At 32.6% G+C, this 16,386-nt stretch overlaps 1 protein-coding gene across 2 annotated transcripts in view; it reads right to left on the reverse strand.

Moving 5' to 3' along the window:
- LOC114334494 (uncharacterized) overlaps positions 1-16,386 on the reverse strand; it is a 70,194-nt gene that overhangs the window by 49,612 nt on the left and 4,196 nt on the right. For both annotated transcript variants that reach the window (XM_050650031.1, XM_028284538.2), the window contains exons 5-6: positions 14,542-14,763; positions 6,295-6,512 (exon numbers count right to left, since the gene is read on the reverse strand). In XM_050650031.1, the coding sequence (XP_050505988.1) occupies positions 6,295-6,512; positions 14,542-14,763 (440 nt within the window). The remainder of the gene's footprint in view (positions 1-6,294; positions 6,513-14,541; positions 14,764-16,386) is intronic.

A 16,386-nucleotide genomic window follows, 5' to 3' on the forward strand; every position in this document is an offset into this window, starting at 1 on the left:
AACAATTATAATTTATTTATTCTCAACTGTAGGACAATATAAAACTTTACTTAAACTTGACTGACAATCTATTTTATATTTTTCTTGACATTACTTCAGAACTGTCTATACTGTCAATACATAAATTAACAACCATACAACAACATCCAGTTTTAATGTTGGATATTGTAACATTCTTAACCAAAAAAAGTTATTACGCATATCGATTAAAAAAATTTCTGATTACTTTTCGAAAATGACTATCACTCACACAAAACAATGAAAAATATTGTTTTACTAAAATGCTATTGACTGTAACGGTTTAGTTTTAATTTAACATTTTTAGGGACCTACATTTTTAGAACCCCGGTAATGTTCGATTGAAAATTCTTTTGAAGAAAATCGGCATCGCCGCGCTAAAAACTCCCATAAGGATTGCATTGCCATATGTTCGTGTACTGTAAAGTCAAGGTGGGACATACTTTAGAAACTCATAAGCTAATAAAATCTTTTTGATTTTTTTGTTTCACGTAATCCAATGACGAGTTCTGATGTCCACCGCAAACTCCATTTTTGTTTGAGGTGTCTGTAAAAATTTGCCACTGTTGGCTTACGTCTAAAATCTGCTCAATTTTTGAAACAAACAAAATATTCCCAGATTTTCTGGATAGATATCTTTTTACTGATGAGGGAACAGTTACTAGATGAGGAATATTTAATTGCAAAAATAGTTATTTGTGGGATTCTGAAAATCCTCATGCTAAGAGAAAAACCCATTTTCAGCACGACTTTTAAGATTTGGTGTGGTGTAATTTGACTACGTAATAGCTCCTTTTGAACTGCCAACCACTTTAAATGGAACTGTGAACCTCAAAACATGTGGTTTTTGTACGACGGGACACCAGCACATTATTCTTTAGAAGTTCGCCAATAAATCAACAGTTTTCGCATCCACGGATTGGTCGTGGAAGTGATTTTGCTTGGCCACCAAGAAGTCCTGATTTCAGTCATTTGTATTTTTCAATTTGGTCGCAAATGAAGGCATTAGTTTACAAAAAAAGAATTAATTTTCTTTTAGAACTGCGACAGAAAATAGAAGAAACAGCGAATGTGATGTGAAAAATAATAGAAAATGGTGGGGGAGCCTAAGCGGGGATTTTGCGTGTTACACGAGCGCGTAAGAAAATCACACGGAAAGAAACCTTGTACCCTATAAATGTACCCCTACCATATACGGGCTCTTAATACATTGGCGTGCGTTGGGGTAATCCGAAAAAAAAGTATCCTTAGAAAAACTCAAAAACGTCAGATTAAGACAAGGTAAGTTACGTACATGAAGACCGGTGTATATTTCAAAAATCTGACGAATTGAGTAACGAAATGGATGTCACAAAGTTTCACAAAAGAAGCGAATATTTCGCGCAAAATGAATATCAGCTTGAAAAACTGAAAAATATGTGATCAATATTTTTCAAAAATCTATCGAATGACAGCAAACACGACCCCCCACGAAGGTAATGTGGGAGGTTACTTTAAAATTTTAAATAAGAACCCCGTTTTTTTATTGCAGATTTGGATTCCTTACGTAAAAATAGGTAACTTTTATTCGAGACATTTTTTAGAATTATGGATAGACGGCGCTATAATCGGAAAAAACGATTTTTGGAAATGGAAAATCCCCACTAAGTGGAAAACTTTACTTAACTTTTTTGGTTTTAGGACCTAATCTTCCCAACCCAATAGATCTTCATGACGCTTTAGTAACTGCAAATTTAGCACCCAAGGCTCCCCTGGTACAAGGGTTATTATTTATATATGTAATATTAAGAGATCTTTGCGAAACCATATCATAAGTGTATCGAAGTAAATGGTGGACATTTTGAACATTTACTTTAAAGTTTTCTGTTTTTTAACTTTAATTTGTTATTGTTACACATTTAGAGAATAAATTTTTTTTATTGTAAAATTAAAATTCAATGGACTTTTTACAAGCAAATAACTAGATAACCGATCAAATTACATACATGAATCACACAAGAGAAACTTTTTTTTAGGAATTTAATGCTTCTTCATATTTTTCTATTATTTTACCCATATAAACTTACGTGCATAGAAATCGGCCCACTTAAAAATTTGGACATTTTTGATGAATCGTATTTGTTAAACCTGTTGGCCGATTTAAGTGATTTCTTGAACATGTTATAGCCTGAGTATTCAACAATACCACTGTAATAATATTGTTGCTAAACAGGTAAATATTGTACAGTACAAAATATTGAAATTAAAACTCAACTGTAGCCCTAGGCTTTCTTAACATTTCGCTTTTTGATTTATTTGATTATGTTGGATAATAAAAAAGTTAGATACTATAACAACTAGTAACGTTCTTCATCAATACAGGGTGTTTCTAAATAAGTACGACCAACTTTAAGGGGTAATTCTGCATGAAAAAATATTGACAATTGGCTTTATAGACGTATGTCCGCAGATGTTTCGTTTCCGAGATACTGGATGTTGAATCTTTTCTTACAAACTGACGATTTATTTATTGCTTTAAAACCAGTTGAGATATGCAAATGAAATTTTTGAAATGAAGGTTTTAAGAGATAGTTATTGCGGATTTTTTGACATAAAACTAAGAATTTAATATTCACCATTGGCGCGCATACGGGTAATGTGACCGGTCATATTACCCGCATGTACGCCCATGGTGAATATTAAATTCTTAATTTTATGTCAAATAATCCGCAATAACTATCTCTTAAAACCTACCAAATTTCATTTGTATATCTCAACTGGTTTTAAAACAATAAATAAATCATCAGTTTTTAAGAAAAAATTCAACATCCACTATCTCGGAAACGAAACATTTGCGGACATACTAGGTCTGGATCCCGCGTATGAAAAAAAAGTTGATTAATAGCAAGCTGAAAATTTGTTAATAGCTTAAGGGTGTCTAGTCGGATAAACTTTGATATATGGGAACACTGGAACAGGGGAAGTTTTAATTGTGGAACAGGTTAAAAATTTGGAACGGTCAGGCCACGAAAACGGCACATTTATTTTGTCCGACAGAACAGACTTAAACTCTCCGAACAGGGATTAAACTCTCATGCAAAAATCAGACTGCTATTTATCACCTGTCATAATTCCTGTTATTTGACATATTCTACATGTTCCACTCATTAAAACGCCCATTTGGTAATAAATAGCAGTCTGATTTTTGCATGAGAGTTTAATCTCTGTTCGGAGAGTTTAAGTCTGTTCTGTCGGACAAAATAAATGTGCCGTTTTCGTGGTCTGACCGTTCCAAATTTTTAACCTGTTCCACAATTAAAACTTCCCCTGTTCCAGTGTTCCCATATATCAAAGTTTGTCCGACTAGACACTCTTAAGCTATTAACAAATTTTCAGCTTGCTATTAATCAACTTTTTTTTCATACGCGGGATCCAGACCTATACGTCTATAAAGCCAATTGTCATTATTTTTTCATGCAGAATTACCACTTATTTAGAAATACCGTGTATTGATGAAGAACATGTCTAGTTGTTAAAGTACCTAACTTTTTTATTATCCAACATAAACGAGTCAAAAACCAGAATGTTAAGAAAACCTGAGGTTGGGTTTTAATTTCAGTATTTTATAAATGCTAGAATATTTCACAGGGTGATGCGAACTTTGAGAAAAAAACAGTTTGATTAGTACACCCGGTATACAATGAAAATTTACCTGTTTAGCAACAATATTATTAAAGTGGTATTGTTAAAGAATCAGGCTATAACATGTTCAAAAAATCACTTAAATCGGCCAACAGGTTTAGAAAATATGATACATCAAAAATTACCAAATTTTTAAGTGGGCCGATTTCTATGTACGTAAGTTTAGTTCACCAGAAAAAATGCTTTGATCTACTAAAAACAACCAAGTGTAACTAGCGCCCTCTATTAGAAATGCTAAATTAGAGTATAAATTAGCAATACTGTAACGTTTACGTTTTTTTGGATGTAGAATAAATGCGATACCACCTTATTCCCGTTTCCTTGTAATTTTTATCGACACTTGCGAGTAGAAGATGATGTGAATCCACATCAAGTTGAATTCCTAAAACCATGATAAATTTCCTTCACACCGATAAAACCACTTAAAGACACTGTGTTTCTTAGCTCTTATAGCTGATAAGCCTCAAATATCAAGGGTTTTGTGGGAATATCTGGGATTTTAATTACTAAGTGTCATCCCCACACGATGGGTATAAATCGGAGCATTCGTCTCAAACAGGCCCTAGTTTAGTCTGTTATCCGTGCGAGATGGAAAAAGTAAATAAACGTTAAATTTAACGACATTTAGACACTTTCATAATTGATTGTTAAGTAATTTTTTTTTGAGCGTAATTATAATATAGATTATTATAGAAACAAAAAAGCTTTTTTATTATCGAATAGATGACGAAATAGAGTATCAATTATCTATTTTTTTTGAGCAATTATTCAGTTTTTCGGTATAGTAAGTAGTCATTAGAAATTATAGTCATCTATTCTACGTTGTTTATTACCATTCCTTGTTGTGTAGACCAAATATTAAGTCGATGTATTTGAAGTTTTCGTTTTTTGGTCAACGCTTTTATAGTTATTTCTCCCTGTGTATATTTGTTTGTAAGATTTTAGAAAATGTTGATAATGATTTATTTCATTTCTTTTATTAAATTATTATTTACAGCTCAAGACTGGTAGTAGTATCTCGTTGTTTGTTGTAGCAGTGTTGCTGATTTTTCTGTTGTTGTATTATGTCTCTTTGGTTAATTATTGTTCCTTTGCGAATTTAATTGGTAAATATTCCTGGCGCCCATTTTTTTGTTGTATGTTATCAGTAGTCTCGTTTTCTTTGAGCCCAAGTGTCAAACCATCAGTTAATTAGTATCATAGTATCTATCCATCTTTTGCTTATTGTCGTTTCATTAGCTCTATTCGCATATCATTTTTTATTCATTTAACATATTTTATGGCACCATCGTCACAAAATCGCCAAATGTCACCATATATTTGGCATTTTGACAAGCTGTATTTAGGAAACTAACAATATTTGTACAACATGAAAGTGTTTTTGGAGGATATACAGGGTGTCCAGAAACTCTACCGACAAACGAAGACAGGAGATTCCTCAGATAATTTTAAGACAATTTAACCCAATTCACCTAGTCCGAAAATGCTTCTTAAGGGAGCTAGAGCTCCTTGAAGATGGCGCCATGAAATTAGTTTTTCTTAAATACCTCCAGAACGCTTCTATTTAGAAAAACGAAAATTGGTATGCTTATTTACTTTTCAGAGATGAATCGATTCCATCCATTGCAAATTTCTAGTACCGGTCATAGGCGTCCGCTTTGGGTAGAGCAACGGGTATTTTATTTCATAACTTTTTTGTCCTTAACTTTTATGCATTTTTGACACCGGATTATTAAATTGTGAAGTATTCTAGTACTAAAAGGTACTCTTGTTTTAAGTCAGTAGGACACACCGTTTTCTAGAAAAATCGATTTGAAAGTTTTTCGTTTTTGGAATTTGAAAAAAAATTGAAAGAACTTTTCTACAAAAAACGAAGTATTTTACCAACATAAAGTAAGAGTAACTTCTAGTACTCGAATACCTCATAATTTAATAATCTAGTGTCAAGAATCCTCAAAAATTCAAGACAAAAAAGTTATGCTATAAAATAACTGTTGACCTACCCAAAACGGACGCCTATGACCAGTACTAGAAATTCGCAATTAATGAAATCGATTTATCTCTGGAATATAAATAAATGTACCAGTTTTCGTCTTTCTAAACAGTTTTTTTTGAAAAAATTTTTTTTTATTTAAAAAGCGAAAAATTTTTTAAATCGATTTTTCTAGAAAACGGTGTGTCCTACCGATTTAAAACAAGAGTATCTTTTAGTACTAGAATACTTCAAAATTTCATAATCCAGTATCAGAAATGCATAAAAGTTAAAGATAAAAAAGTTATGCGATAAAATAACCGTTGCCCTACCCAAAACGGACGCCTATGATCGGTACTAGAAATATGCAATGAATGGATTAGATTTATATCTTGTAGATAAATACGCGTACCAATTTTTGTTTTTCTAAATAGAAGCGTTCTGGAGGTATTTAAGAAAAACTAATTACAAGACGCCATCTTCAAAGAGCTCTAGCTCCCTTAGGAAGCATTTTCGGACTAAGTGAATTGGGTTAAATTATCTTAAAATTATCTGAAGAATCTCCTGTCCTCGTTTGTCGGTAGAGTTTCTGGACACCCTGTATTTGCAGTTTAGCAACTTACCACATTTTTCAATTTCTGCAACAACTGTGTCAATCTCCTCCATAGTGGTGTCCATAGATTGGTCTGATTTCTTCTCCTTTTTCTCTTTGCCCTTCTTCTTGGTCTTCTTCATTTTAGACTCCCATTTATCTATATATTTATTTATATCCTCTGGAACATCATAATCTATATTTAAACTTTGCAATCCAAAACCATAGCCTTGTTTGTGTTTCTCTAATCTAAAAGATAAATTGCATCAAATATATGCACCTTAGTGCTGTCGCCTGGGAGGGTACAACGGCCTCCTTTATTTAGATGGATTTACCCAAGTTTTTTTTATGTATTTTGACCCGTAGAACACGAATTTTTTGGGTAACAGTTGATCCGGATGTCGATATGATTCAGTCAATTTGTACTCTACGAGCCCCCTAGTGGGAAAGTTTAGGGGTAGTTCTGATTTCTTTCATTATATATGGATTTTGGGCTGCTGAATCCGAATCTGAGGTTTGCGGACAAAATTTCGTGACGGAACATTGAAATAATCAGGAAAAAAGCGAAAAATTCCTGCTTTTTCGCACTTTTTTTGCTTAAATCTCGAAAACTATTAACTTTTAGCACCGAACAACCCGAAGGCACAGTCGACTCGGCGGGAAGAGTTCGCGCATCAGGTTTGCGCATGGTCGGCGGCCATTTTTTCGGTCCACAGGTCCGCTGCTGACACGATCAATTTGTGATTGTTGTTGTCAGATCACGATTGTTTCGGGGTTACTTTGATTTTGTGTTTTGTGTTTTGATTGTGAACTGTAAAAACACGGTATCAAATTGCAGCTATAGTTTTTTCCAAGAGACGAATCAAGGTAAGCATTTCTAAATTCACAATGTTTTTATAAATGTGTATGTACTTAAATGTACTTAAATGGGTAGGTACTTGAAAATTTGGTGTTAACTATGAAGCTTTACCTAATAAACTATTTTCAATGGGAAATAAGCCACAATTTTACCAAAAAAAAAATGATTTTATTAACGTTTCGACGCCCAAGTCGGGTGTCGTTGTCAAAATACAAAATAATTCTTGTATTCAATAATTGAAAATAGTTGATTATAAAAAAATATTGTTCTGAAGCTATTTCTTTTGTGGCATTTATGTAATTTACTAAATTGGGAAATAAGCCACAATTTAAGTTGAAAAATAATTTTATTGACGTTTCGACTTGCACTTCAGAGGTTATTATCCAAATAATACATATTAATAAAGTAAACAAATTTTGCTGCTTAGTAAAAACAAATTCTTCTAATAATTTCATTTGATCTGACTAATTCATATCGGTAATTCAGGCATATATTCTATATTTTAAAGTAGAAGACGTTCAAATGATATTGCTAATATTTATGAGTTGCGTTCCTATGACGACTTTATTGAAAGATTGTTCATTCGATTACATGAAATCAACTTTGACCTAAGAATATACTTCATAAAAATCATGGCATGTAAATAATATAGTTATGTATATAGTTGAAAAATATAATCATTTTTCAACTTAAATTGTGGCTTATTTTCCAATTAAAATTGTAAATTGTGGTTATAACAATATAATATGTTTATTAGTTTTCATGTACATCTGTATAATAATTTGTGCAATAATTTAATTATGTTATTTACACATATTTTTCTCTTGTAAAACCTATCCACTACTTATTTAATTCCTCATTGAGTACTGGCAACTTTCCTGATTTTTGGAAAACTAGTTATTTAACACCAATTTTCAAGTCTGGTAATAAAAATAATATTGAAAATTATCGAGCTATGTTAACATATTTATATATTTTGAAAACTATACCTATTTTGATGTTATGACATTCAGGTTAAGAACATATGCTAACTATACGCTAAATTATACTTCTCTTTGTATAACGTATTTATAGTAGGAAATACACCTCTACATACTCCTCTGATACGTTACGATATAAACTATTAGATCGTTTTTAATTATCAATTCATAATTAATTTATTTATTTGCTGGAGATTTTTAACGATTTTTAAAAGTGCGAAAATAAATGTTTTAAACTCAAATACTGTTTCTGTTCTGTCAACCTTAGTGATCACCCCTCTATTTACCTGTAGCGGCTGTTTAAGAATTAAGTAAGCATTCCTAGGCAACCAAATAACGTTTACAAAACGTTGAAAAGACGCCATAATTGTCATCAAACCACGTCAGTTTATCACGTTTTTTCGATGTCGAAAGTCACGTGAATTTTTTCCGCCATAATTTATGTCATTTAGGTCGTTTTTTTAGATTTATTTTATAGTTTTAAAAATACACAATAATTATTCGTATGGGCATTTTTGGTATTGCAATTTTTCCATTTAACTGTGTTAAATTTAATGAAACAACATATAAACTAATAAATAATTTATTAACAAATTATCCAGCATAATATCTTAATTATTTAACGCTGCCAAAAAGACATACGATGCATTGAAAACTTGTACTTGTATCAGAGAGCACAATTATATGTTAAATAAGTTTAAAATAAATAAATTTTATTTGCTACACTTATTTGAAAAATCAAGACCGATGCTGCAACATCTATTTAAGCAAAGCCGGATCTGACCACTTGGACCGATAAAATGGCGCAAGGTCACAGAATCTGTCTGACAGCTAAACAATGAAATTTATTGAAGTGCACCTTCGGGTTGTTCGGTGCTTTTAGTAAATGGTGTGTTAACAAAAATTAAAGTACATAAAATTCTCTACAAATATCAGTATTTACTTTTTTTTTTTTCAGATGAACCCGTTCGGTCTAAAGTGCAAGTTGAAAATTGCTAATTTTCAACAGTCTCTGTAAAACCCACTTTTTACATTCCAAAACTTTATTTTTTATTAGAATGCTGTCATTTGATACATTTCTGCTAGTTTCCTGCACAAGTAATTAAAAAGAAAAAAAGTCGAAATTGTAAAAATTCAGTATCACAACAGGCCAGACAGGGGGCCACGTTCTGCCAACAGTTGAAGCTTGATTTAAATTCTTCTGGCACATATTTTACAATATTTTTTACATCATTAAAAAGAATCACTGTTCTGTCTAAGTTGAACAAGATCTCCTCTAATTGATCCACAATAGGGAACTTGCACATTTTTTTTTCTATTAGATAATAATGTTCAGTTTTGTTTAAAAATGAGATTTCCAAAATTTCACGCTTCAAAAACTCGTAATAACTTAGAAATACATATTTAAAGTCTTCTCCGGTATAAAATAGTTCAAACGGCCCGTGACGTCACATAGTTTTGCATTAGTTTTGATTATGGTTATATTTCGCTGTGTCTGGGTACACGCTAACGTGTACGAAAATAAAAAAGTTAGGTAGACGCAAATAAAACTTCATCAAGCCAGTGACATCATTATTTAGCTTGCGCAGTTACTATATATTTTGGTACATGCTATTTTGATATATTTAGTGTTTGTTTAATAGAAAAATATTTGTTAAGGGAAGGGAAGCAGAACTATTCAGATGTTTCAAACTTAATTGTAATAAATCAATGTATATATATATATATATATATATATATATATATATATATAAAAGTATATATTTAGGTTAGCAAAATAATTATATGTATTTAGTTGACATGACATATAGGTACAAAATATTGTTAAAATAATTTTTATACGTAAGTGAATTATTATAATCAACTACTCTAAATACAAAATAAGCCACAATTTAACTAAAAAAAATTATTTTATTAGCGTTTCGACGTCCAAATCGGATGTCATTGTCAAAATACAAAAATTAGTCAGATTAAATAAATTATTAGAAAAAATTTTTTACTATGCAATAACATTTTTGTTTAATTTAATAATATTTTGTATTTTGACAACGACATCCGGTTTAGACGTCGAAACGTTAATAAAATCAATTTTTAGTTAAATTGTGGCTTAGTTCCCATTTAGAATAGTTGATTACAAAAATGCCACAAAGATAATAGCTTCAGAACAAGTTAATTATTATTGTGAAAGCTGTAGGTCTTCCTTTTGTTTTAATCTTGGACGGTAATACTATTTCATTTATAACTAAAAAAATATATATTAATTTATAGTCTCTTATCTTTTTCGTACTGTTTTAAAATGTTCTTAAACTCATTAAAAGAACTAAATAATTGTCCACACTCCATAGTTAATTTAAAAACAAACACTAAACAAATAAAAAATAAGAAATCACTGACACTCTAACTTTTTTATTTGCGTACACGTTAGCGTATACCTAGACACAACCTTATATTTAGGTATATCCTTCTTCTCCTTCTTTAGTTTATTGGCGTCCACCTACTTGGGTATTTGTCCAGTTCATCGTCGTGGAATAAGTCAAAAATATTTATATTCTAATGATATTTATCGTATGTCATTGTAATAATATATACCAGTTTGTTAAAATTGGAGTTTTATACTGTTTTTGGAGGAAAGGAACGAAGGTTTACTATTGAAAATAAAACCATTTTGTAAAAGTAGACATTTTCTATGAATAGTTCAAACGATCAAAAACACTTGTAACGTCACATAAATGTATTTTCTACTGACGTTTATAACGTCTAATTTAAAATTCTGTTTACTTTATTGGAAAAAAGTAAACGTAAAACCAAGTGACGTCACGACGTGTTTTGGACCACCTGTTTTAATTTGACTTTTAATCGTCTTTAGGGGCCAAACGAAGACAAACAAAACTTTTTTATCTTTGATACATGTTTTAAATTATGTTCTGTTGTGATTTATAACATTTTTTTCGAATTTAAAAATTTATGCAAGTTCCCTATTGTTGATGATAGGGCCATTGACTTAATCACTATTTTGGCCAGAGTTCTGTGAGCCAACATATGAGATGGTACTGCCCTTGTGTAAGCGTGACCAGACATAATTTTTTCGGTTGATTTTGCCGCATATATGGTATTGAAAAGTTCAGCCAATCCACCACCTTGCATAATGTAACCAATTGCCCCCATGAAGGACATCAATAGTGAAATCCACCGAGCCTTATAACAACATTTGCCAGATCAGGATCATCGGGACGACTAGCAAGGATGTCTCTTGCCTTGAGGTAGAGGGGTTGGTCAAATGTCACCAGACATGTAACTTGCTTCAAGGATTTAGTTTTCTCTACTCCGTTCAACAATTCTGTAAATATTGTATCATAATCCCTTGGAGGAGCGTTTATAAATGGCTGGTAAACAATAAATGTTCGTTCATATGGCATGTTTCTTGTGACAGCTTCCATGAATCCATTCCATCCTAAGAGGCCGGGAATATCTCTACTTTTCCGATAGAGCCACTGAGCCACAGAAGATCAGGCACAGATGAAGTCACAGTTTCAGTTGGTGTGAACATTCCCTTCGGATCTATTATCTTGATTTCTGATAAACCTTGAGGTTTTGTCCTTTCAAAATGAATTAGTTGAACAGCTCCCTGACTTGCATAAATCTCAGGCGTGGGTTTCGTTTTTAACCGAGGAATGGATTGGTTAGGTGCTACTGCATGTTTTGGTGCAATACAAGAAATGCCACCCATGACGTGAAAAGTGTTGTATCCGTCGATTGTATGTACTTTAAAATCAGCATTATCGTACACCTGCTGTGTAAAGCACGGCTGGTCAATTTTCTGCGGATCGCCTGCGTTTGCTGATTTTTTCAGACAAATAGCTTCTTTATAGAATGAACAAAACCCCAAAGAGGAAACTACATCAACCAATTTTCTTGATCCGTACTTTTTGTAGAGCAACACGGCCAACCCTACAAGGACTGGTGAGACGAATGATTTGGGCCTTACCGCCGCTACAAGACTATGAGCAAGCGCGTTGCTTTTCTTCTTCCAGTTATTATAATCCCCACGTTTTTTATGAAGTACAACTTTTTCCATAAATGTACGTAGTGTTTCAGGAATTAGTTCTTCATTTCCTTCTAAAAACTTATCCGGTGGGGGGTATTCCTGTGTCTCATAAACCTGGCTACGGACATCCTCAACAATAATGGCAGCAGCCGTCTGAACAATCCGTAGTCTTTTCTCTTTTTAAATAAAAAATAAAACGGGATAATACCCGAAGGTTGGCTGTATACCATCTAGTTAAATACTTATACTATATATTTATAAATATACTAACTACACCAGGGAGTTTTACTTCACGTTAAATTTTATTTCCTCTTTTTCATTTTTTAACGCTTGTTGGTACCAAGCGTCGTTCAAGATTTTGTTACCTGTGTCTTTGAAACAAACGACCGACTTCTTATTTCGGGACATGGTAATAATTATATAGCTTCCGTATTTTTTGAGTAGATGAGCTTTGGCTGTCTTTTTGTCAGGACGATATTTACCCTCGATTTAGTCGATCAACTCATCGAGCAAAAATTAGCACTCTCCATCCCTATTCTCTAAATAATTGTAAACATCTTGCATTGCTCTTTCAACATCATCGGCAAATGGACCCGATTTTTTAATCTTTTTTTGAGTGATTGGGCGATTGTACAGTTTTCTCATGCATAAACTATGATACCGGCAATCAGGGGCTACTAAGTCTGAGACAGGCAAAAGGCGTTTGATTATGGCTTTGCCATACTGATCATCACGTTCTTTTGCTCGTTGTATAACAGTTTCTTTAAATTTTAAAACTCGAACCTGATACACCATATTGCGGTTGGTTGTCTTTTTACTTTTACTGTTCTATAAACTCAAGTGTTATGACGAGACCACACATAAAACATTGAGTTTTGGAATTAAAAGGTGATGCAGTAGAACGTTTTTTAACCTGCTCCCTATCCTCCTCAACTTTCTTCAAGTAAGCGATAATCATTTTTACATCATTGTAATTTTTACGACCTCACGCTATTAACAGCTTAATTAATCTTACTCTGTCATTAAAAACAGAAGAATTATTGGAAATAATTCTTATTTATTTATAAGTAGGAGAAATGTATTATGTATTTATAAGAAAAATTTATCAAATGACAGCATTCTAATAAAAAATAAAGTGGGTTTTGCAGAGACCATTCAAAATTCGCAATTTTCAACTTGCACTTTAGACCGAACGGTTCGTCTGAAAAATAGTGAATAGTGATATTTGTAGAGAATTTTAAGTACTTTAATTTATGTTAACAGGTCATTTACTAAAAGTTAATAGTTTTCGAGATTTAATAAAAAAAGCGAGAAAAAGCACAAATTTTTCGCTTTTTTTCGCGATTTTTTCAATGTTCCGTCACGAAATTTTGTCCGCAAACCTCATATTCGGATTCAGCAGCCCAAAATCCATATATAATGAAGGAAATCAGAACTACCCCAAAACTTTCCTAGTCAAAACACAATTTTATTGAATCAATAAGATTATTATAAACAAAGAACTTGCAGAATTACATAACAGCGATTTTACGCAAAACAAAACATTTTGTTGTATTTTTTGGGTCATTCTAAGCAAACAATGTTCTTAAAAGTTTTTTCGTAGGATGCATAGTTTTCGAGATAAACGCGGTTGAACTTTAAAAAAATCGAAAAATTGCAATTTTTGAACCCGAATAACTGACTAAAAAATACAATAGCAATTCTGCTTACAGCATTTAAAAGTTCAAGTCAAATTATACCGATTTTGATTATTTGCATTGCTAAAAATTAATTTTGTTAGTGTTAAACAAAGCTATAAACTGGGTGATGTTTTCAGTGCATCTCTAATTTAAAATCGAACGAATAGGTATAACTGCAATCCTGCAAATAGACAATTTCTACGTAGCATTCATTAAAACGCATGCCTTGGGCGCTCGTCAAAACGCTCAAACACTATTTGTTTATTGCGTTGTAGTAAAAAATTAATTTTTAGCAATGTAAATAATCAAAACTGGTATAATTTGACTTAAACGTTCAAATGCGGTAAGCAGAATTGCTATTTTATTTTTTAATCAAAAGTTATTCGGGTTCAAAAATTGCAATTTTTCGATTTTTTGAAAGTCAAACCGCGTTTATCTCGAAAACGATGCATCCCACGAAAATACTTGTAAGAACATTTTTTACTTATGAAAAATACAAAAAAATGTTTTGTTTTTCGAAAAATTGCTGTTATGTAATTCTGCAAGTTCTTTGTCTACAACAATCTTATCGACATCCGGATCAACTGTTACCGAAAAAATTCGTGTTCTACGGGTCAAAATACATAAAAAAACTTAAGTAAGCCTATCTAAATAAAGGAGGTCGTTGTACCCCCCGTGGAGACAGCACTACCTCTTAAAATGGTAACATACGAACCTTTCCACGGAATCTTTTTCTACGGTTTGTTTAATTTGCTGTACTATTAGTCCTGCTCTTTTACCAGCTTTGCTAGCTGTTGCTAGAATGACATCTGGAGCTAAATCTGCCTTACCACCAAGATGAAGACCACATAATTCTTTATAGGAATTTATACCTATAGACATAAAAGCATCTGATACACCTTCCTCTAATAAATTTGGATCAGCCAAGATGTATTTCCTAAAATAATTGTACACACATTAAAGAGGAGAATGTCAACATGGTAATTTTACATGAACTTAAAACAATGCTTACTGGTCCAAGGAAGAGAAATGCCATCTACAATGGTCAATAGCAAATTTTAGCTAATGTGCAATGCAAAGATGTCCGTCGCCCGTCGAAACTACATTTCTTTCATAGATAAGCGCGTGTAATTGTCCATTATTCATTGCAAATCACTAATTTTATCACAAAATAGGAATCTTCAAATTCACTGGCTGACACATATTTATTAGCTTACAGTTAAAATTATTTCACGATCAAAAGTAGGTATACAACGGAAGATGTAGTGACTACCGAACCATTAGCTTGATGAGTCATGTTTTAAAGATATTTCTACGAATTTTGCACTCTAGGATGTACCAAAAAATAGAAGAACAGCTTGGTGATACACAGTTTGGATTCCGCAATAACCTTGGGACCAGAGAAGCACTGTTTAGTATTCAGGTTATGTTTATGTTTATATGTGTTTCATTGACTTTGAGAAGGCCTTTGATCGGGTAAAACATACGGAAATGATTGCTATTCTTCAGAAAGTGGGTATTGATGATAAAGACCTACGCATTATCAAAAAATCTTTACTGGCATCAATGTGCAAACATCAGGATTGGCTGGGACACGTCTGAAGAACTTCAGATACGAAGAGGAGTAAGGCAGGGCTGCATTTTGTCCCCACTAATATTTAACATCTATTCTGAGTTTGTTTTCAATAAAGCAGTGGATAATGCTCAATGTGGTATCAAAATAAATGGCGTCAATATTAATAATTTGAGATATGCGGATGACATGGTGTTAATTGCGAGCAATTATGAAGAACTTCAACATCTGATTAATAGGATTACCACAACGTGTGATGAATATGGACTCAAGCTAAACACCGCAAGACCAAGGTGATGGTTGTCAGTAAGACGTCAATACAACCGGAAGTAGTAACAGCTTATGGTGAACAATTAGAGAGAACTAACAGTATCACCTACCTTTTATGTGGAAACAACATTACTTTGAATCTTAAAATTAGATTAGTGAGATGTTATGTGTTCTCTACTCTTTTGTACGGTGTCGAAGGTTGGACTTTAACAGATACTCTTCTCAAGAAATTGGAAGCCTTTGAAGTTTGGGTATACCGAAGAATTCTACGAATAAGTTGGGTGGATAGAGTTCGTAACGAAGTTGTTTTACACCGGATGGGAAAAGTCACAGAAGTCGTCAGAACAGTTAAAAATCGAAAACTTGAATATTTTGGCCATGTTATGCGACACCCAGAGAGATATAATATACTCCATTTAATAATACAAGGCAAGGTAGACGGAAGAAGAGGGCCAGGTCGAAGAAGAACGTCATGGCTTAAAAACCTGAGAGAATGGTATAACAGATCCTCTGCATCCCTTTTCCGAGCTGCCGTTAACAAAGTTGCTATAGCCAATTTGATAGCCAACGTTCGATAATCGAGCACGGCACATGAAGAAGAAGAATACAACGGAAATTGCTCTCTTTTTTCTATTTTTTGTATATAAAGATGAATAATAACAATTTGACTTGCGGAAGTGAATTCTAAATTATTTTGCACAATGTATTTGAAACACT

The sequence above is a fragment of the Diabrotica virgifera genome, chromosome 5 (genome assembly GCF_917563875.1).
Source record: "Diabrotica virgifera virgifera chromosome 5, PGI_DIABVI_V3a".
NCBI lineage: Eukaryota > Metazoa > Arthropoda > Insecta > Coleoptera > Chrysomelidae > Diabrotica > Diabrotica virgifera.